This window comes from Eptatretus burgeri, chromosome 14 (assembly GCF_056783735.1).
Source record: "Eptatretus burgeri isolate ZD-2024b chromosome 14, Ebu_testis_v1, whole genome shotgun sequence".
NCBI classification, from domain to species: domain Eukaryota; kingdom Metazoa; phylum Chordata; class Myxini; order Myxiniformes; family Myxinidae; genus Eptatretus; species Eptatretus burgeri.
Window position 1 is genome coordinate 36,315,591 of NC_140974.1, and position 22,473 is coordinate 36,338,063.

The 22,473-nt window shown below is 42.2% G+C and overlaps 1 protein-coding gene across 3 annotated transcripts in view; it reads left to right on the forward strand.

Moving 5' to 3' along the window:
- Positions 1 to 22,473, forward strand: part of LOC147012966 (laminin subunit gamma-1-like) — a 253,798-nt gene that overhangs the window by 195,698 nt on the left and 35,627 nt on the right. For all 3 annotated transcript variants that reach the window (XM_085854370.1, XM_085854369.1, XM_085854371.1), the window contains 6 exons: positions 7,137 to 7,259; positions 8,319 to 8,508; positions 8,702 to 8,814; positions 18,795 to 19,016; positions 19,721 to 19,903; positions 20,004 to 20,252. In XM_085854370.1, the coding sequence (XP_085710496.1) occupies positions 7,137 to 7,259; positions 8,319 to 8,508; positions 8,702 to 8,814; positions 18,795 to 19,016; positions 19,721 to 19,903; positions 20,004 to 20,252 (1,080 nt within the window). The remainder of the gene's footprint in view (positions 1 to 7,136; positions 7,260 to 8,318; positions 8,509 to 8,701; positions 8,815 to 18,794; positions 19,017 to 19,720; positions 19,904 to 20,003; positions 20,253 to 22,473) is intronic.

Below are 22,473 nucleotides of genomic sequence, written 5' to 3' on the forward strand. Positions count from 1 at the left end.
CTGGGTATCCTGTCTGCTGGCATCAATGGTTGTTAAATATCCAGCGATATCTTTTGATAAAGATCCAGCGATGTCTATTGCATACCCATTCCCTGGCCGTACTTGAAACTCCTGTCCAAACCTCCAGCACTTTGCAACAAAATAGCAACAAGTCCAGAGCCTGTTTTCAGCCGCAGAAGCATTCACAATTTGTTTGTGAGTCAATGCATCGATACAGAGTACAGTGGTGGATGGAAGGATATTCAGCTCGACTTTATAAAGGGAAAGTATACGTTAATTATTTTGATGGGTTTTCTGAGGGTTTTTTATTTTTTTTAGTAAAAAGTGTCATTATGTGAGGGTAGTGTACGAGATTTGGGATACCTCGACTTTCAGAATAAATAGATTTTTAGGTGAAATGATAGCAAGTATTATTAAAGGGAAACTGCTTTGGATCGCATTTTTGGCTTCTTAAAATAAGAAGCATTATAATAGAAAGCATTGGCTTCTTAAAATAAAAGGGGACAGCCCTCCTAAACATATTTTATATAAATTAATTCTTTAGAATGCGTTTTAGAGAGACTCTAAAAACATCTTCTGCAGAAGTTTGATAAAATTTGTGAATCAAATTATATGCAAGACATCCTAAAGAAATTCAAAATAATTTATTCTATAGAAATGCGCTGTACTGTACCCTGACTTTCGTGGGGGGATACGTTCCTGAAAAATTCCGCGAATGTCGAATCCACAAATGTTTGGGCATTATTTCAATGGAAAAAGGGGGATAGGTTCCTGGAGGTTCGTGATTCATAAGGAACATTCAAAAATCCCATTAAAAATAACTGTGAATTTGCCTCCAAAAAAACACGAATACGTGAAGCACATGGCTGTCAATGCAGAGGCAGGTCTAAAAAACCACAAGTACGCCGAAGAAAAACAGTGAATACACCCGCAAAAAAAGTGAAAACATGAAAAACTAGAGGGGAGCACTCGGTGGAGTGCAAAACCTCCGCCGCCAATACTGCTAGGTCACTCAAGTGAACCTGATATCCTATTCATTCAATTTGATGTCAACAGTGCTCACAGAGTTATAGTTTGCAACTTTCCCTTTTACTTTTAACTTTTACATACTCAATTCATTCGTCATAACTAGATTCCTTGATACAGAAATTGACTTTACATGGGTATATCCACCTGAAGTTCCAAAATCAGCCGCAATTATAATCTTGGCATGTTTTTTGTTGGAAATCACTTATAACATATAGAAATGCAAAAAGAAAAAAAATCGAAATTTTGTTGAAAAAAAAGTTGCAAAAATATTTTTTTTTCTAACTTTTTTTTTGGGGGGGGGGGTTGGAAATCACTTAAAACATGAAGAAATGCAAAAAAAAATTCAAATATTTTTTCAAAATGGACGCCATAGCGGCCATATTGGATTTTGGACCAAGTCCAAAATCTAATAGCATGATCCAGTCTTGGACCATACCTAATCCCCCCACCAAGTTTGGTCGAAATCCGTCGAGGAGTTTTTCGGTAATAGTGTTCACAAACAAACAAACAGAAAGGGGTGAAAACAGTAACCTCCAATCTTCGATGGCAGAGGATAACAAGCTCAAATGAGCTAAGATCCTAGTCCTCTTAATGATGACGTCATAAAAACGAATATGACGTAATTGTGATGTATCAGGTTTGTGATAAATTATCTGTGCTAATGCCCGGCTTGATTACCGCAAACAAAATTCAAACGGCTTGCCTAGTTTCGGAGATAATGGTATAGGCGATTACCATTAGTGGCGATATTATGACGTCAACTTTTTTTCTAGGAAGAATTTCCAAAATCGGAGATGGTTACTGCCTGCGCGTGGGCTTTCTGCATATACATGGCAAGTTTCATGAAGATCCGATGAAAACTCTGGGTTGTGAAACAAGAAATGTCAAAAAATAGGAATGATCTCATAAAAAATATGTATGACGTCATAGTGATGTATCATATGTGTGGTAATTAATCTCTGCTAATGCCCTGTTCGATTCCCACAAACAGAATTCAAAAAGGTTGCCTAGTTTTGGAGATAATTTTTTAGGCGATTTCCATTAGCGGAGATATTTTGACGTCATAACTTTTTTTCTAGGAGGAATTTTCAAAATCGGAGATGGTTACTGTCTGTGCAGGGTATATTTACATATGTATGCCAAGTTTCAGGAAGTTTCGATGAAAACTGTAGGCTGTGAAACAAAAAAGTCCACAAGAAGAAGATGAAGAACAACAACTTGAGTAAGACTTAGAGATCCTCCACGAGGGTCTACAAAAAAATCTGCGAATATGCCCGTAAAAAACTGCAAAACGCACACATACAAATAAAAACAAGTGAAATCCTTCAATACAGCGCGTGTGGTTAAGCAAATGAGTACACTAATGTTAAAATATGCAATTTATGCTTTTTCAGTTGAAAAGCAATTACAAGCGTACTTAATATTTGAAATGTAAAAATCTTGTTATTATTGTGATAAGCACCTTTACATATATATAACAGAAGGAATGAAATCGTTCGATACAGCGTGGCAGGGAACCGCAAAAGAATGATAGCATAAGAAGAACTTAGCTTTCAGCATTCGGCGCGAAATGCCATGGTGGGTGGAAATGATGTCTTTCGTTCGTTCGTACATGAGAGGGGCGCGTTTCTTGGTTTTTTTCCGTCACGCAATAAATTCAATGGTTTTCACATATATAACACATTAGTTTCACAAATTTGCATTGAAATCATCGGGTATTTCCGTAAATTGTCGCCATTTCCGTCAAGGTTACGCACTGCATCTACCGGACGGCCGTCATTGGCTGTCTTGAGGCACGTGGGGGGGGAGGGACACGGGGGGGGGGGCGTGGGAGATGTGGTCGACGCCGGCGGGGACATTTCAAACTCGGTGCAATTGTATACAGCGCATGCGCTGTGAAAAACACAAAACACGAAGCACAGGGCAGCAACTATAGAATCAGGTCACATTTTATGAACCATGAATATGCGGGGTCTGCGAATAGCGGAACCGTGAATGTTAGGGTCCGACAGTATATTCTTGTTCTGTTGAAATCCAAAATAACAATGGTCCATTTTCTGCAGAACATATGTTACAGGAATTCAAAATGACTTGTTCCTATAATTTGGTTCTCAAGTTGTATCATGGAGTACAGTAGTACTCCATATAGAGGGATGATATAGGAAAACATATGGCCGCCCATTCAAATGTGTACACAAAGATAGGCTTGTAAACTGTTATCGAGTGAAGTCATAAGCATTTACAGTAACGCCATACCTTTTATTCTCGAGTGTTTTCTAAACTAGCAAGACTTAAAATGATGCCAGAATACATCGTTAAAGTACCACAACGAGAGATCGCTAAAACGTCATTTTGTACTTCTTCTTGTCGTTCTTCCCCTCCAAAAACAATGTAAATCTGTAGCCCAACCTCCCTCAATAACTGCTGAAGCCATGATGGTGATTCCAATGTGAGGAAGTTACTTTGTATCTGGACTAGTGCATGCAACCCAAAATTTCAAAACATACAAAACCTTGTTTGGAATGTCCATAGAAAACGATCGAAATAATCTGTTCTGTAGAATTGTCAAATTTCGATTCAGCATGTTCTTTTTTTTTTAATTTGCATTGACAAATAAAGCTTCAAAAGCTTTGTGTCACATCAGCACAACAGATGAGAGGACAGCAGTGACCTAAATGTGAAAATAAACTTCTATGGAAACATCTTTGGCACATTCAGGAACTAGAAGGGCACTCATTAGAGCACATACCTCCGCCACGCAATGTCTAATCCATGAGAACATATTGAGCCCATGACATTTTTGAGAGATAATGCTACACAGTACTATATCGTTTTTGGTCCTATCTCTCAATGGTGAAGAATTACTTTAAAAATTTAATCATTCTCGTATCCAGATCCGGATTTGGATCTTCACCAGAGTCGAATCAGCTCATCCTTGCCAGACACCCAAACTGACCACCAAGTTTCATCCCAATGCATCCTAAACTTTCTGAGATATCACACTACAATATTAGTTTAGCCCGATCTCTCAATGATGAAGAATCACTTTAAAAAATTATCAGATCCGGATCTGGATTCAGATCTTCACCAAAATTGAATCGCTTCCTCCTTGTCACACACCCAACATGTTTGCAAAGTTTCGTCCAAATCCGGCTACAACATTTTGAGATATCGTGCTACATATCATTTCTGGCCCAATCTCTCAATGGTGAAGAATCACTTAAATAATTATTGTAGTCGGATCCGGACCTGGATCTTCACCAACATCGAGTAAACTCATCCTTGTCACACACCCAGCCTATCCACAAAATTTTATCCGGATCTGTCCACAACTTTTTGAGATATCCTGCACACAAACAAACAAACAAGAAGACAACGTCGTGCAGAGCACGATACTTGCAAATCCATAAAACAAATTTGACCTCAAAAATAATTGGTGGTTGAATTCATTGACCAAATATACAACTCCTCTTCAAATTTCAAGTGAATCGGATGAAAATTGACGATATTAGAATTAATACCATCATTGTTGACCTTTGGCTTATGTTGACTTTTGACCACAAAAACAATAGGCTTCTTCCTTATGACAAACTCCACTATGTGGTGACAAACTCCACCAATCTTCTTTGAAGATTGGTTTAAAATTGTGACCTGTAGGCAACAGACAGACAAATAGACAAACAGACAAACAAAATCGACTGACCAATATACTTGAAAAATCATCGATTTTGCAAGTAACAAACAGACAGACAGAAAGAAAGGGGTGAAAACATTACCTCCTTCACCTTTGGTGGCGGAGGTAATTCCAATCTATGGATTTTATGAGCATCAACAATTTACTCAAAGCCTCCACTTGTGTTTTCCACTATTATAACAATGTTAACTATTATTAATACAGCTTTGTTTTGGTGAGAATAAATCAAGATTGTCATTTAGTAGTCTTTAATTCACATTGTTTAGAATCTTCAAAAACTTGTGATCACAACTCAAAGCAAACTTCACATGAGCAGCTAGTATGAAATAATGTAAAAGCTAATCCATTACATTTACGAATCAAATCTAATTGTCAGGTGTTTCTCATAATTAACATCAGGTGTTCCTCTATGCAGAATGCAGATATATCAGGATTAACTGTTAGCTTCAAACACAATTGCTAAAATTTCAGTAGAAGATCACCATGGAATTGTATTTCTGCATAAAAAAGGAAAAACATTAAGTGAAATTGCTTGAATCACTTGATTTTCAAGGTGTGGTATCTAAAACACAGTGAACAAGTACAGAGAAACATCATCTGTAATTGACAATCCATGGACTGGAAGATCCAAAAAGCTGTCTAACAATACAAGGATGAGCAACATTTGAAGATAATATCCTTCAGGAAAGAAGACGAGTGTTGACTTGACAACAAAAATGGCAGAAGGCTCAAGTGTCGTCCATCCATCAACAGTATGAAGGTCACTTTTGAAATCAGGACTTAAAGCACATATTGTAGTAAGAAAACCTATATTAAGGAAGAGGAACAAGACTAAAAGCGTAAAATATGCCCAAGAACACAGAAATTGGATTATGGAACATGAGTCAAAGCTGCCTCAGACCACAAGTCAATGTTTCAGTTATTTGAATCGAATCAAATTGTATATGAGATGATGAAAAAAAAAATGAAACCAATAAAGATCCTTGTTTGAAAACAACAATTAAGCATGGAGGAAGTACAATTAAAGTTTTGGGATGCATATCCTCACATGGTATTGGAAAATTAATGAAAATTAATGTCACCCCTTTGACTCCACATGTCACCTGCGACACAAAAATAATGACCACAGAACCACAAATAGCCAAAGAGTTCATTTATAAACTCAGCAAAATAGAAATGCAAATTTTACTCCGACTTCTGTGTGTCCTCAAATTCCGGAGAGCTCTGTATATGTTCACAGAATCTCAAGAGCATAATTCGATTCTATTAGAAATGATGGAGAGTCTTGGAGACTTCTCTAGAATCTCGATAAGATTAATACGTTTTAAAAACTTTGGAAAATGCTCATGACTTGTGTAGAATCTCAAGAGGAAATTTCAATTCCACTATATATTCTGAAGAGTGACACAGACTTCGATGGAATCCCAAGAGAAGATTTATACATTATATTAACATTTAGATCTTAAATTTGTAAGATTTAGATTTAGATATTATCATAGGGGTCGACTCTGTGTGCCTCTCCTTCTGCATGCTGCTGACTACGCTTCTTTTTGTTATTGATACTGTGTGTGTGTGTGTGTGTGTGTGTGTGTGTGTGTGTGTGTGTGTGTGTGTGTGTGTGTGTGTGTGTGTGTGTGTGTGTGTGTGTGTGTGTGTGTGTGTGTCATTGTGTCATGAGCTATTATCTCCATATGCAGGTCTCAGAAAATGGAACGGAGCCCTCCCAGGTGTAAAGGTATCCATCTTCGTGTGTGTGTGTGTGTGTGTGTGTGTGTGTGTGTGTGTGTGTGTGTGTGTGTGTGTGTGTGTGTGTGTGTGTGTCATTAGCTATTATCTCCATATGCAGGTCTCAGAAGGTGGAACGGAGCCCTCCCAGGTGTCAAGGTATCCATCTTCGTGTGTGTGTGTGTGTGTGTGTGTGTGTGTGTGTGTGTGTGTGTGTGTGTGTGTGTGTGCGTGTGTGTGTGTGTGTGTGTGTGTGTGTGTGTGTGTGTGCGCGCGCGTGTGCGCGTGCGTGTTTGTGCATGCATGTAAGTTCCTGGTGTTTGCTGCTATCTCCACACATGGTTGGGTTTCCAGAGATGGAACGGAGACTTACCAGGTCTCAGGGTATCCACCTCCCTAGGTGTGTGCATGTGTGTGTTTGTTTGTGTGAAATGTCTGTCGGCAATTGCACAATAACTGCTTGATGTATGTGGATGATCAGAAACTTGGACACGGGTATGATACAGCCATATTTCCAAGGTTTTTTTTAATTTCCCAGGTTTCAGTTCAACACCTATTCAGTTTCTTGTTTACATGTTTTTTTACACATGTTTATATGTTTCCCCTGTATTTTACCTATAGTTCATCATCCCCGTGATCCATTTGTTATTTTGATCGTGTAAAGCACATCATTAGCACTGTGTTACAGGAAAAGATGGGTGGCATGCTCACCAAAGTGATGGCAGAGCTGCTCCTCTGCACTGGTCACACTCAAGCCAAGATGTGTCCGTCTCCTCAAACAACTACCTCCCTGTATATTTTGTCGCCCCCGGTAAGTTTCCTTTGCTGATGTTAAATGGAATAGATATACATCTCATTTGATTTGCAAATTAATTGATTTTGTTTTATTCACACATTCTGGATTTATCTGGACATCGAGTTTGAGCTGGCTCTACCATTTTCTATTTAATATCTTGTTTAAAGTCCAGCAGTATTTTTTTTTTTTAGCAAATCAATGTGGTCCTACAACCTGACTGTCCTGCAGTATCGAAACGTCCTGCAGGGTTCAGTATAGAAATGGCTAGATCGATAGCAGGCCGAGCTAGAATATGGTTTCGGAGCGGTTGGAGGAGACAGGACTTTATACATTAGAAAGGATGTCATTACGAGTGGATTTCATTGAGATGTTTAAGATTATGAGAGGTTATGACAAAATAAGTAGAGCAGAGGTTTTTTTTTTCAGCAGAATGGAGAGTAATAGAACAAGGGGGCATAGCTTGATAGCCTGAAAGTAAAGGAGAAGAGAGTTAAGGCAGTGGTAAGGGAAGGGGCTTTTACTCAGAGAGAAGTTAATGCATGGAATGGTCTCCCTGGAAAGGTAGTGAAAGTGGAGGGGGTGGTTATGTTTAAAACGAAACTATATAGGTACCTCAAAGCATTGGAGATAGAGGGGTATGGGGATATTGGTCGGACTTGTAGGTAGCTTGATTATCGATGGTGATTGTGTACATCTTTATTGACCGTGCTGTCTGTTTGAGGTTCTCATAAAAAGAGAATGTGTGGTCGGTATTTGTGCATCCCTTATCCTAAAAACACCTTCACCCACCCCCTCCCCCCAAAAAAACACCCAACAATAATATTTTTTTTAAAACAACAAAAATTAGAATTGCTTTTTAACACCCTGGTGATGTCCCTGAGCATGTTACACTTTTCTCATCCACACTCCTACCACCATCCACCCCAATTAAATTAAGTCATGAGCTTGACAGACTTATTTCATCTGGTGTTGGTGTTGTACGGGCATGATGGGCCGAATGGCCTTCACCATAATCAAAGTTCCTTGTTGTTAAGAAGAACCGCAACAACACTTGTACCCTTCTGATGTGTGCAGGAAAGTTCCTGGGAAATCAGGTTCTCAGCTATGGACAGAACCTGTCTTTTTCATTCCGTACCAATCACAGAGAGGTTCGCCTCTCAGCTGAGGATGTCGTTGTTGAAGGTTCAGGCCTTCGTGCATCGGTCCCTGTCATAGCCCAGAACAACTACTACCCAAGCAAAGAAACAAGATCTTACACTTTCCTGTGAGCTGCTGTACTTCTTGTCTCTCATTTGTACTTCTGCTTCATACTCTTTGGAATGATTAATTACAACACAGCCATGAGAAATATGGTGACAAATTAACAAAGATTTATTAATTCAGCTTGAAATAATTTTTCATTTCCACTGTTACTGCACACTAAGGTGATAGAATTTTTACTCCGTGGTGTTATGTAGGTTACACGAAAGTTCAGCATACCCCTGGAACCCCAAACTCTCCAGCGAACAGTTTCGCCACCTGCTGTCCAATTTGACTGCTATCAAGCTCCGTGGGACCTACAGTGATCAAAGTAAGAGGAAGAGGGAAACATCAACACAGCAGTACCATAGAACACCACCAAAAATGGACAGTCTCCAATCATTACATTGGTTTACAAGTATTTACATCAACACCAACACAGTCATCACTGTCTTAATAAAATGTTTGCCAAAGCCTTTTATTGTATGATAAATGGTCAGAATGAAACAAACGTGGAGTCCAGAGAGGATCTTCTGCTCCATGCTGACAAGAGATAACAAGCCCAAAACACGTGTCCGTGGATGTGTTGTCTCTGGGGTGGACTGGTTTATAATATTGAGAATCAAATTATCTTCCCAGTATCGGCTGCAGTACAATCCTATGGATATGGAGGAGGCTGCAGCTCTGCTCAGCTCATGCTGAATAGACAGAGCCTATGCAACTATTTAGCCAGAAGAGATTAAAAAAAAAATTACAGACATATATATATATATATATATATATATATATATATATATATATATATATATATATATTATATACATGTTTATAATATATAATATATAATATATATGAGCAAATACAACCCCTTGCTTCACTGATGGGGACAATAAGGGGGTGGGAGGGGGATGGGGGAGAAAGAGGGAGAAGAGAGAGAGAGGAGGCAGGTGTAAGGTGAGAGGGAGAGGGGAGGCAAAGAGGATGAAGGAAGGGGAGCGAGGGGAGAGTGACACCTCACCAAACGTTGCTATTTATTGCGGCAGGGAGTGGGTGCGAGAGAGTGAGAGTGAGACACACACACACACAGACAGGCAGAGACAGTGAGAGAGCAACAGAGGTGTGGGAGGAGAGTGCTGCATTTTATGAGGAGGGGGAATGAGGAGGGGATGGAGTGAGAGAGGAGGGACACAAAAAAGATAGGTGAGTGGTGGAGTTGGGGTTGGCAAAGGAAGGGATATGTAACACTTAATGACTGAACACGAAAAAAAAAAAAACATTTTTAAAGCATGTCATAACAGCTGTACACACTATGACACAACAGAGTTTATAATGTAGCTGGCACATTTGAAAAAAACTTTGATATTCCAGTTCCAGAAAATTTGTGGTAAAATGAACCAAAAACAATTGCTGAAAACATTAAAGTACCGCTCAGGTATGACATGATGATCCCATCGAGCATGAACATCGAAAACAAAGCATTGCAACAAGATATCATACATAAGTGCAAAAAAAAAAGAGAAGAAGGCATTGATAATTCTGGTGTTAGTCAATACCAGTGATTTTGGACTAACGATGCAGAAATTAAGAAAATGATCAAATACCAAGACCTCAAGCACACACACACACACACACACACACACACACACACACACACACACACACACACACACACACACACACACACACACACACACACACACACACACACACACACACACACACACGCATTTAAAGGCCATTTTCCCCGCTAAAGCGGGGGTTAGCCTTGCGGGCCCCATGACAATCTTCTCCACTTTACCCTGTTTTCTGCATCTCCCCTTCTTAATCCCCTTGCCCACATTTCTTCTTCCACCACATTTAGCCAAGTTTTTCTCGGTCTTCCCCGTCCTCTACTTCCGACTACACTAATTTCCAACAATCCTCTCACCCAGTCACTTTCATCCTTCCTCAACACATGACCCAACCATCTCAACCTGTTTCTCTTCACAACATCCATCACAGACTCTATTCCCATCATCTTCCGCAAGTCATCATTTGTCTTCCTCTCTCTCAACGATACTCCACACATCTACCGAACCATTCGCATTTCCACCCTTTCCAGCCTTTGTTGCTGCTCCATGTTCAGTAAGCATGTCTCACTCCCATAAATCATCATACTCCTCACACAAGTAGCATACACCTTTCCCTTCAGCTTCAACGACACTCCCCTCTTTGTCAGCACGCCACTCAGTTCCCGAAACTTCTTCCATGCACATCTCACTCTAGCAACCGTCGAAGAGTCTGATCCACCTTCTCCATTCAGCATGTCTCCGAGATAGCAAAATGTTTTCACCCCTTCCAGCTTCACACCATCTCCAAGATTCAACTCAACAATTCCTTCATCTGCAGCTCCCTCGATGCACACCTTACACTTGAATGTAGCTGCCACACTGGTTAATGACCCTCTCACCCCACTACATTTTCGATGAACCCATTCAGCACACATTGTATACTGAGTGGAGTTCACTCCGACACCCTTCCTGCACACAACACACGGCCACTTCCCAGTCCTTTCCACCTCACCACATGCTTTACCACTTGCCATCACCTTCGTCTTTCCGATATTCACCTTCAAACCTTTTGCCTCCATACATTCCTTCCACTTGTTCATCTTCTCCTTCAGTCCATCCATACTCTCTGCAATCAACACCAGATCATCTGCATACAGCAGCTCCCACGGTAAACCCTCCTTTACCCTCCGAGCCAGCACCTCCATCACAACTACAAATAGAAGTGGACTTAGTACCGACCCCTGGTGCACTCCTACCCTCACCTCAAACTCACCACTGTTCCCATCCTTCGTCCTTACAGCTGTGCGTGCTCTCTCGTACATGGCCATCACTACTCTGATCAACCATTCCTCCACTCCTAACTTCCTCAATGCCCATGTCATTACTTCACGTGGAACCCCATCAAATGCTTTCTTCAGATCAACAAACCCAAAAAAACAACTTCTTCCTCTTCTCCATGTACTTCTCCTGCAACTGCCTTACAATAAAAATTGCATCTGTTGTTCCTCTTCCTGACATAAATCCAAACTGCATTTCGTCAATCTTTACCTTCTTCCTTATCCCCTTCTCCAACACCCTTTCCAATACCTTCATTCCATGCTCCAATAACTTTATTGCTCTATAGGAGCCACAGTCCAGAGGGTCACCTTTCCCCTTGTACAGAGGGACGAGGGTACTCAGTTCCCAATCCACTGGAATGCGGCCTTCTTTCACCACCAGATTACAGATCTCTGTCATTCTCTTCACACCCCAACTTCCCGCTGCCTTCAACATATCTCCCACAACTCCCGTCGGCCCTCCTGCTTTTCTACTCTTCATTGCTCTTATAGCTTCCTCATCTTCCTTCTCGGTTATCTTCTCTGCTGGTCCTAAAACCGGGTTACTCTCGATGTTGCTATCCCATTCATTTTCTACATTCAACAGCCTTTCCATATATCTCCTCCATCTTCCTTTAATTCCATCTGAATCCACAACAATTTGTCTCAATTCATCCCTCAAGCAACTCACCCCCGTCACATCAAATCTCTCTCTCTCTCGCTATCTGCTTTGCGATCCTGAATACCGCTCTCTTACCCTCCTCCGAATCCAAGCGTTCTCCAAACATTTTCCTATGGGCCTCCTGCGCCTTTGCAACCTCTTTCTTTGCAGCCTTCTTGGCTTCCTTATAACTTTCATGTGCTGCCTCTTCTTCCACCGTATCCTTTGCCTTTTGCCATTCCTTGAACTTCTTCCTCTTCTCTTCAATCGTCTTTCCAACTTCATCATCCCACCACCATGTTTCCGAGTGCCTCGGTGGTCCTTTTGTCCATCCACATACCTCACCAACGGCTCCCAATAGACTATCTTTCATTGACATCCAACCACTTTCAAGCTCAACCACATCATCTTCAACCATACTCAGCCTCTCTCTTAATGCTTCCTTCACTGTCGCCTCTTTCAACCTCCACACCTTCATCCTCGGTTGGTACTTCACCCGCCGAATTCTCCGCGCACCTTTCACCCTTATATCGCAGACAACCAGGTGGTGCTGCGAAACAGTCTCCTCCCCTGGGATCACCTTTGTGTCCCGGAGGTTTCCCCTATCTCGCTGATGCACCATCAGGTAGTCAATGGTTGTCGTCAACCCACCTGACGTGTATGTAATAAGCTTATTATTCGCTTTCTGGAATTGAGTATTACAGATCAACAAATCAGCTCCATCAGCAAACTCCAAGATCCTTTCACCTTCTCCATTTCTCACACCATATCCATAACCCCCATGGACTCCCTCAAAACCGTCTGGACTCCTTCCCACATGTCCATTCAAGTCTCCTCCAACCACAACAACTTCCTCATCTTTCACATTTTCCATCAACTTCTCCATCGCACACCAGAACATGTTCTTCTCTTCATCGCTTCGACCGACCTGCGGGGCATATCCCGAGATGACGTTCACCAAGAGATTTCCGATCACAATTCTCACCATCATCAACCTTTCACTCACTCTAGTCACACTCACTACACTGTCTACATACTCCTCATAAAACGTGACGCCAACACCATGCACGCCTTCCGGACACCCTTGCCACATAAACTTGTACTTCTGCCCCTGCCTTCCCTTCACCATTCTCACACCACTTCCCTTCCACCGTGTCTCCTGCACACAACATATGTCCACTCTTCTTCTGACCAATGTTTCAACCACTTCTCCAGATCTCCCTGTCATTGTCCCTACATTCCATGTACCAAACCTCAGAAACCGATCTCCACGTGGGGCATCAGACGATTGGTCATCATAAATGGAAAAATTTCGTCCCTTGCTTCGATCGGGTTCCTCACCTTGAGTTTTAACGAGAGGGTGTGAGGACCCCCAAGGGGAACTTCAGGCTGTACCCTGCCCATCAGTTGTACTCATCATGGTTTCCTTTTGAGGCGATGTTTTTATGGCCGGATGCCCTTCCTGACGCCAACCCTTTTAGTCGCCTTTTACGACACGCAGGGATACGGTGTACCTATTCTGACCGGGGCACACACCGGGTACCAAGACCTCAAGCATTAAGTGAAAAGATCCTGGAAGCTGAAGAATGCCAAAGTTGAACCAATGATGAAGAACCTCACCGGAATGATGAAGATGAACCTCACAGAGATATTATAAACCATCCCTGGGAATATCACGAGAAAAAAACTAAAGTTGGAAGCCGTCCTGGACTCAGTAACGATCCTGAAGAGAGCCCTCGGCACAAAACTTTGAAAACAGAAAAACTTCACAGCTTGGTCCGTAAATCGTGACCCCTTACCAAAATGAAGGTGGATACTTTGAGCCCACCCTGGGAGAACTCCATTCCACATTCTGAAACTCACATATGTTGATACCAATCAACGACTCAATGGAACACATATACACACACACACACACACACACACACACTCACCCACACACACATACACACACACACACACACACACACACACACACACACACACACACACACAGGTTGTGGTAATACTGTTTATCCACGTACACACGCATAAAATACGTAAAAACGACAAACACAAAGGTTTACCTTTTAACAGAGTTCTTTGAAAGAGGAATTCAAGTGGGAAATTAACAAAATTCAATTGAAAATTAAATCAAGGCACAGAACACAAAATGTCGATCTATGCTCTCTGCCTTCACAACCAGACCACGGCAAACACCTGGTCGGATGGACAATGTTGTTTTTATACATGTATCGATGTCGAAGTGAGGAGTGGATTATATTCAGAGATCACACAAAAGGATAAACAAAGCGATGTCCTGTAAAAATATAATTGCACATTTTCAGCGGATAAGGCACCTCCCGAGACACCAAGGCACGGCACCGCAGGGCCCATCACAGGAGGAAATGTATGTATGTCCAATCGATGTTCCCTTGAGCACGGATAGTTTTACCAGAACGAACAACCAAGCAGCTTGGAGAGCGCTCACAAAGTGGATTAAACACTCAAGCAAGCACTCCAATGAAACGGTTGTTCAGACACGTCGTTTGGCACGCGGTTAGCAACACATTAAACGTATACATCGCGGAGACGCCCGAAATGTCAAGCCACGAACGCTGACATCTCTGGATGTTGATAAGCATTGTGATGTACCCAGCGATTTGTGGCTTTGATGACCAGGCATTCAATATTCTTAACCAGTTCATGGGTGATTACTCTCATCAAAGATTACTGCTCGCTAAAAGACTTCTAAAGCCGGTGTAGAGTGACTGTTGCTGTGGTTAAGGCGCTGTCACACCTTGATGTTTTAGCCAGCAATGGCAACGAATAAAAATATATGTAAAACGTTGGCGTACGCTGAAATTTTGATGTTTTTTTTAAGTTTTGGTCGTATTCATAACGTGTTGGTCGTATGCATAACATATTAGTAGCGAGCACAGAACGTTTCGTTGTCTTATAGATAACTTATACCAACGAATGCTTAGCCTGTTGTCGGCGTTCACAACCTCTGCCCAACGAGAGTTTAACTTAGGCACACCGCGCTGCACGTATCGCCGACGAACTCGTGGCGCAGCCTGTTAAAAACCTGCCGCACGCCGATTTAAATCATAACCACCTGAGAATTGGAAGTGTCAACCACGCAGTCACACCTTGACGATTTAGCCAGCGTATGCAGATCTATGAAAAATGTGTCTAAAACGCTAGCACACGTCGAATACGTTATGGGTAAGTTGTGTTTACGTTAAGAGCACGCTGAAAAACGATGAAGTTCGCTGTCATATTTCGTGGTACGTCGAGTATGTCATAAAATTTCAAGCATGCTGAAATTTGAGGACAACCGCAAAGTACAACGATGAAAGCCAGCGTACTATGACGTATGGCAGTGTTTTTCAGCATGCTCTTAACGTATACAAAACTTACCCATAACGTATTCGACGTGTGCCAGCGTTTTAGACACATTTTTCATAGGTCTGCATACGCTGGCTAAATCGTCAAGGTGTGACAGCACTTTTAGCAGTGCTTCACATAATAATGCTTTATGCAGTGGGTGGTTGTGTGTGTTTTAATGGACTGCAACTGAACCAGAATTATCACTTAATTTTGATGTACTATCAGATGAAAATCACTTGTAATTTGAATATAATCCTATGTGGGACAGCTTGCTAGCTCAACTTTCTTGGTAAATCCACTGCACACAGATGATGCTGTCTGTGAGCCTGAAACACGTCTGTGGATTGATTGCTTTCCCAGGAGGTGGAAGAAGGTGGTGGGGGGGGGGGTATGCTGCTGTCCTCTCTGTCTCTGTTTGTGGTGAGGATGCTGAGGTTGTGGAGATCTTCACTTACCTTGGCAGTGATATGTCTCTGCTGGCTGTGAGTCAGAGGTCAATAGACGTCTGGGTCGGGCATGGGGAGTCGTGGATTCACTGGATCATCGGGTGTGGTGCTGCCGGTACCTGTGTGGGAGGATGAAAGTCTGAGTCTTCAGGTCTTTGGTGCTTCCAGTCTTGCTCCATGGATGCGAGACTTAGACTCTGACCAAGGATCTGAGAGGGAGACTTAATTCCTTTGGTACCAGGTCTCTGGAGAATCCTTGGCTATCGCTGGTCGGATTTTGTGTCCAACGAGCGGTTGCTGAGAGAGACTCGGATGAGATTTGTTACCTGCATAGTCCGTCAGCATCAGTTGTGGCTGTATGGACATGTGGCTCGTTTTCCTGACGCTGATCCTGCTCACCAGATTCTCTCAGCGAGGGAGTCTCGTGAGTGGAGGAGGCCAGTGGGCTGACCACGTGCCTCGGGGTTGCAGCAGGTTGACCGGAATCTCATGGAGATGGGGATGGGCCTGGCATCTGCCTGGGGGATGGCCAGACGGAGGCCCCTGAAGTAGTGGAAAGTGGAGTGGAAAGTGGACGCAGCAATGCACTGTTCTGGCACATGCTCCCATACCTGACCTGACCTGGGGGAGGGGGGGAGGAAGTGAGGTGGGCAGGAGGGGGGGGTGCAGCATTGCCACAAAAGACCCCTAAAGCCTCAAGGCCAACCAACACTCTGGGTTGCATTGTAACAGTTGATGCTGCATTTAGCAGTGGGTAGTTCAATCATTTCACATCCTGCAAATGAACTAAAATGCATTTTAACATATATGCACAATGGTGATCCCATAGCTGTACCAAAAATATTCCACCAAAAATTGAGGATCTATTGATGAAGAAACAGATTTAGCACCGTCACACCAGAGGACATTATTGAACGATATTTGGCAGAGGCACAATGGGGTGTTTGGTGTGTGCAATTATAGCTAACCTTATTATGGAGGAATTGGAATGTAAAATTTGGGAATGTCAGGAATGTAAGATTCAAGACTGGTGAGTATTGGCTGTCACTGTACTGGAACAGACATGTTGATGACACTCTCACCATTGTGCCTCAGGATTAGGTTGGCCACATTCTCAAGCAACTGGGCTGTGGCCTTCCCAGCATGAAATACATAACCACAATCAAGAAAAAAAAAAATTGGCCTTCTTAGATATGGAGCTTTGCCACTCTTTGTCCATCTCTCTAAACTGAAAGCCAACACCTACAAACAAATTGATGGATACAGTATTTCATTTTGAGTGATTCCAAACGAAATGCTGCTTGCACACCAACGTCCCACGCGTGGATGGTGTCATCCGATAGGAATTTTGCTTCCAATATGTTGGGATGTGTGGGATATTTTTCCAGGCTTTGAAAAATAAATGGGTAATATAACATAAGGAGGTAGATACAATCGGGGAATGTGTTCTTCTATATTATCAGGGTCTTTCAGAAAGAATTGTTAGAATTATTTGTTTAGGATCTATAAGTATGGCATTTCAACCTCTATATACAATTCACAGCATCTTTACCAAATATAGAGAGGATGCCAGTTGGTGACAAATCTGGAGTGGTGTTTTGTTCCAAATCTAGTGAACGAGCAATCCCTAGATTGTTGAAAATGGGAGGAATTTAAAGCAAGGTTTGTAACGCAGTAGGGCAACAAAACTGGGCGTGATGATACAGTCTGCAATAAGACGTTGCTGTGTACAATTTGGCCACATATTTGACCCTGAGTCGTACTCTCATTACCTCTGCCACCGAATGTGTTTTTCTTTTTTCACCCTTGTCGGTTTGTCTGTGAGCAGGATATCTCAAAAAGTTGTGGATGGATTTGGACGACATTAAGTGCATAGGTTGCATATGTGACATGGACGAGTTGATTCGATTTTGTGAAGATCCGGATTCAATAATTTTAAACACAATTGTTCACCATTGAGAGGAGGAGGAGGAGGAGATTGGGACCATACTCTGTGCAGAGCGTTGGTGCTGCTTAAGCAGTCTCCTTGGCTAATGTGTACACTCCTGGATGGGTCACCACTCCGACACAGTAAACCAGCATTCTGGCACTCATTTTACCGATCTCAGAAGGATGACAAGCTGAGTTAACCCCACCTGGTATTAATTCAACAGCTGAGCAGGATTTGAACTCAGGACCCTAGGATACCAAGCCCACCACCCTAACCGTTAAGCCAACACCAGGCTTACCATTGAGAGATGGGGCTAAAATCGATATATAGCATGATATTTCAAAAGATTATGGTTGAGTTATGACTAAAAATCGGTGGAATAGTTGGATAGTTGACAAGAACAAGCTGATTAGAATTTGTTTTAGGTCCGTATCCAGATCCAGCCTATCAGTGGGATAGAAAACGTAAATTGTTCAGCCTGGCGGAGGTATGCGCTCCACTGAGTGCCGTTCTAGTTCTCGATGCGATGCTGCCAGAAAACATTTCAAAATGCATTTTGAGGAGTGGCAAATTATCGGGCATAAAGTGGTGAAACAATTGATGCACTCTTTGCAATACACACCTGCAATACACGCTGCAGAAAACGGGATGGGGTAAGGTGCATCTGAAGGGTAAGATTTGAAAACAACACTGCATCACTCAAACACCTCCTCAAAGTCCTCCACATGAGGCCTGCTGACTTTGTCCCCTCACAATGCCAGCTCAGCATCAGGCAAACACAACACACACTCATGAACAAACAGCACCTCTCACTCATAAATTGCACAACCAGTTTACAGGCGACCTCAACATTACAATATTGAAGTTAATTTAGCTGAATATTAAATATGTCAATGGAGAAGACCAACTTCATTGAATTGATTAAATCAAGTACATAGACAGAGGCATGGATATCACACAAACGTTATGAATCGAATGACCTTTTTGTGTATTTATTTTAATCATGCCAAATCTTGTAATCCCGCTTGAACCACAGGTACTGGTTTCTTGGACTCCGTGTCTCTTGTGACAGCACGCCCAGGTTATGGCCCTGCTGCAACTTGGGTGGAGCACTGTGTTTGTCCTACAGCCTATGTAGGCCAATTTTGTGAGTCGTGTGCAATTGGATACCGAAGAGATCCCCTAAGGGGAGGTCCACTTGCAGCCTGCATCCCTTGCTCTTGCTTTGGGCCAAGCCATGGTTGTGACGCAGAAACGGGTGAGGATGTGGGGAACATTTATGTGCATAAAATCATGGCTCAGCACAATTAATAGTGAGCATTCCACGTGTTTCTGCTTCATCATCTTTAGCAGTTGGCTTAGTAATTTATGGTATTCTAATGTCTGTGGGTGTGTAATTTTCTTTTTTTCTTTTTTTTCAAGAAAAAGGCACATCCAATTAAAAAGGTAACTGGATATACCCCAGTTTTAAATGTACCATATGCTTTTCATCACACTTTCTCAATAAATGTCCTTTGTTATTGAAATTCAACCAGCTAGTCACATCTTTTCCTTCATTGGTCTAGCATAGTCCGCACTTAGTTTTTTATTGGAAATCTTAGTGTTCGCCTTGGACATTCCACCCCACTAATTGGCTCACGTGACTGGCTGTTGCAGGACCTATCTGTTTTGCTCGGCAGAATATCAGGTGCGGTGCCGAGGGCATGGCCTCTAATTAGGTTGCCATGCCAATAGAAAGGTATCATGGAAACCTCAAAACGTAACCCTGCTTGGTCAGTTGTCTAAGTCAAGTGGCTATGGCTGTGTAAGATCTGCAGCCTGTTGGACTGCATAGTTATATGTGGTCAGTGGTATCAGGGCCAGAGATTGGGAAGATAAGCCTGGTAGCCTCACGCAGTAGCCCCAAACTCCAGACCCGTTACAACATAATTTATCCTCCCCACTCCCGCCCTCCCAATGCAGGTGCATGCCGTTGTGATCACCACACTGCGGGATTGCGTTGCGAGCGGTGTGCAGATGGATTCTATGGTAATCCTGCAGAAGGTGCTCGGTGTCAACAATGTCCCTGCCCTAGTGGTTCCAGCTGTGTTCAAAAACCAGGCACCCAAGAGATTGTTTGCACTGACTGCCCATTGGGTTTGTCTGGTGAGTAGAAATTTAATGTTGATTCAGTTTTCATTCTATAATTTTGAAAATCACCAAGAGTTTGCCATCACTGTATTCTTCATCATGTGTTGATCTTCAGGCAAACACTGTGAGCTGTGCAGTGATGGTTATTATGGTGATCCACAAGGCCGAATGGCCGGGTCTGTACGGCCTTGCGTGGCCTGTGACTGCAGCAACAATGTGGATGTCAATGCAGTGGGGAACTGTGACCGCAGCACCGGCGAGTGTCTGAAGTGCGTGCACAACACAGCAGGATTTTTCTGTGACCGCTGCAAAGAGGGCTTCTACGGAAATGCTCTTGCCAGTGTCCCAGAACAGAAATGCCGATGTGAGTTTGTTCTTTATCAATCTGGTCCATTAATAAACTTCCAGTTGTATCAACCACATATTTATTCTACCCTTTTGCTGACCCTTTCGGTTTTATTCACTCACGTTTTCCTCCAGTGATCTGTTTTAGGTTTCATTAACCATCCTTTTTTCTTCTGACCTGTATTTTCTTCAACTCACTTGTTTGGTCTTTGAAATGAAAAATCAATTCTAGCTTTCCACAGGCTGATGGAGTGGATCCTGCTCCTCACTGCAGCCCTCAAAAGGATAGGTTGTAAGAGAACATTGTATCCTCAACCTTTTGGGACATTCATGCCTGGGGGTAGTGATGGTGGATGGTAGAAGCATCATCCCCGAATACTTACTTAAGGCTGGTTTGCTGCATCATAAACTCAGAGCAGATGCACTACCTTATTGAGTTGTTCACACCTCTTTCAGTTCATATGTCGAATATATAATTTATCAGAAAGGTTTTGTGATGTGTCTCATGTACTTGTCCTCTCCAGATCTGCTTCTGTGAACCAAAGACAGGATGGTATGTGACAGGCATCCCCTGTTGGTTAGGATCCATGTAGCAGTGGCTAGTGTGGCAGTTGCATCCTGGTCCACAACAGTGAAGGACAAAATATATATATATATATATATATATATATATATATATATATATATATATATATATATATATATATATATATATATATATATATATATATATATATATATATATATATATATATATATATATATATAGCCTGGTGTTGGCTTAGTGGTTAGGGTGGTGTGGCTTGGGATCCCAGGGTCCTGAGTTCAAGCCCCGTTGGCTGCTGAATTAACACCAGGGGGTTGACTCAGCCTGTCATCCTTCCGAGGTCGGCGAAATGAGTACCAGTGTACTGGTCCCGGTGTATGCCCCGGTTAGAATAGGTGTACCATATCCCTGTGTGTCATAAGAGGCGACCAGGGTTGGCGTCAGGAAGGGCGTCCAGCCATAAAAACATTGCCTCAAGAAAAAGCCAACCCCTGCACAGCAAGGAAAAATGGCTGTAAAAAACGGTCATATATATATATATATATATATATATATAGAAATATAAACATATATTTAAATTTATAAATATATATATATATATATATATATATATATATATATATATATATATATATATATACATGTAGGTGAAGAAGGGGAAGCTCGGAAGGGGAGAAGAGCATGGAAGGGGGTTGGAGGTGGGGAGAGCAATGCCTCACAAAACGTTGTTTTACACTGTGAGAGGGAGGGATGCGAGACAGCGACAGACAGAGAGAGGCAGCGACAGACAGAGACAGCAAGAGAGTGACAGAGGTGTGGGAGGAGAGTGATGCATTTTATTCAGAGGGGGGATGAGGAGGGGACAGACAGAGAGAGTGGGTGGGGGAGGAGAAAAAAAAATACAGGTGAGGGGTGGAGGTGGCATTAGCAAAGAATGATATGTAATGCTTAATGAACGAACACAAGTTAAAAATATATATCTCATGTCAGAATAGCTGGACATACAACGTCAAAACAGAGTTTGTAATGTTAACCACAAACTTTGATATCCCAGTTCGAGAAAATTTGTGGGAACATTAACTAAAACCATGGTCTGAAAAAAATGGAAGTACCGCTCACGTACGATGTAATGATCCCATCGAGCATGAACATCGAAAACTAAACATTGCCACCAGATATTATACTTTGATACAAAAAAGAGAAGAAGACATTGCGAAGTGAGGTGTTAATTCCAGTAATTTTGGACTAAACAATGCAGAAATCAAGCAAATGACCAAATACCAAGACCTCAAGAATGAAGTGAAAAGATCCTGGAAGCTGATGAATGCCAAAGTTGAACCAGTGATCATTGGAGCCACAGGAATGATGACAAAGAACCTCACAGAGATATTAAAAACCATCCCTGGGAATATGAAAACAAACAAACTGCACTAGGAAGCTGTCCGGGGCTCAGTGACTATCCTGAAGAGAGCCCTCAGCACAAAACTTTGAGAACAGAAAACTTCACAACTTGGTCCATGAATCGTGACCCCTTACCAAAATGAAGGTGGATACTTTGAGGCCACCCTGGGATGACTCTATTCCACACTCTGAAACTCACATATGAAGACACCAATGAACAACACACACACACACACACACACACACACACACACACACACACACACACACACACACACACACACACACACAC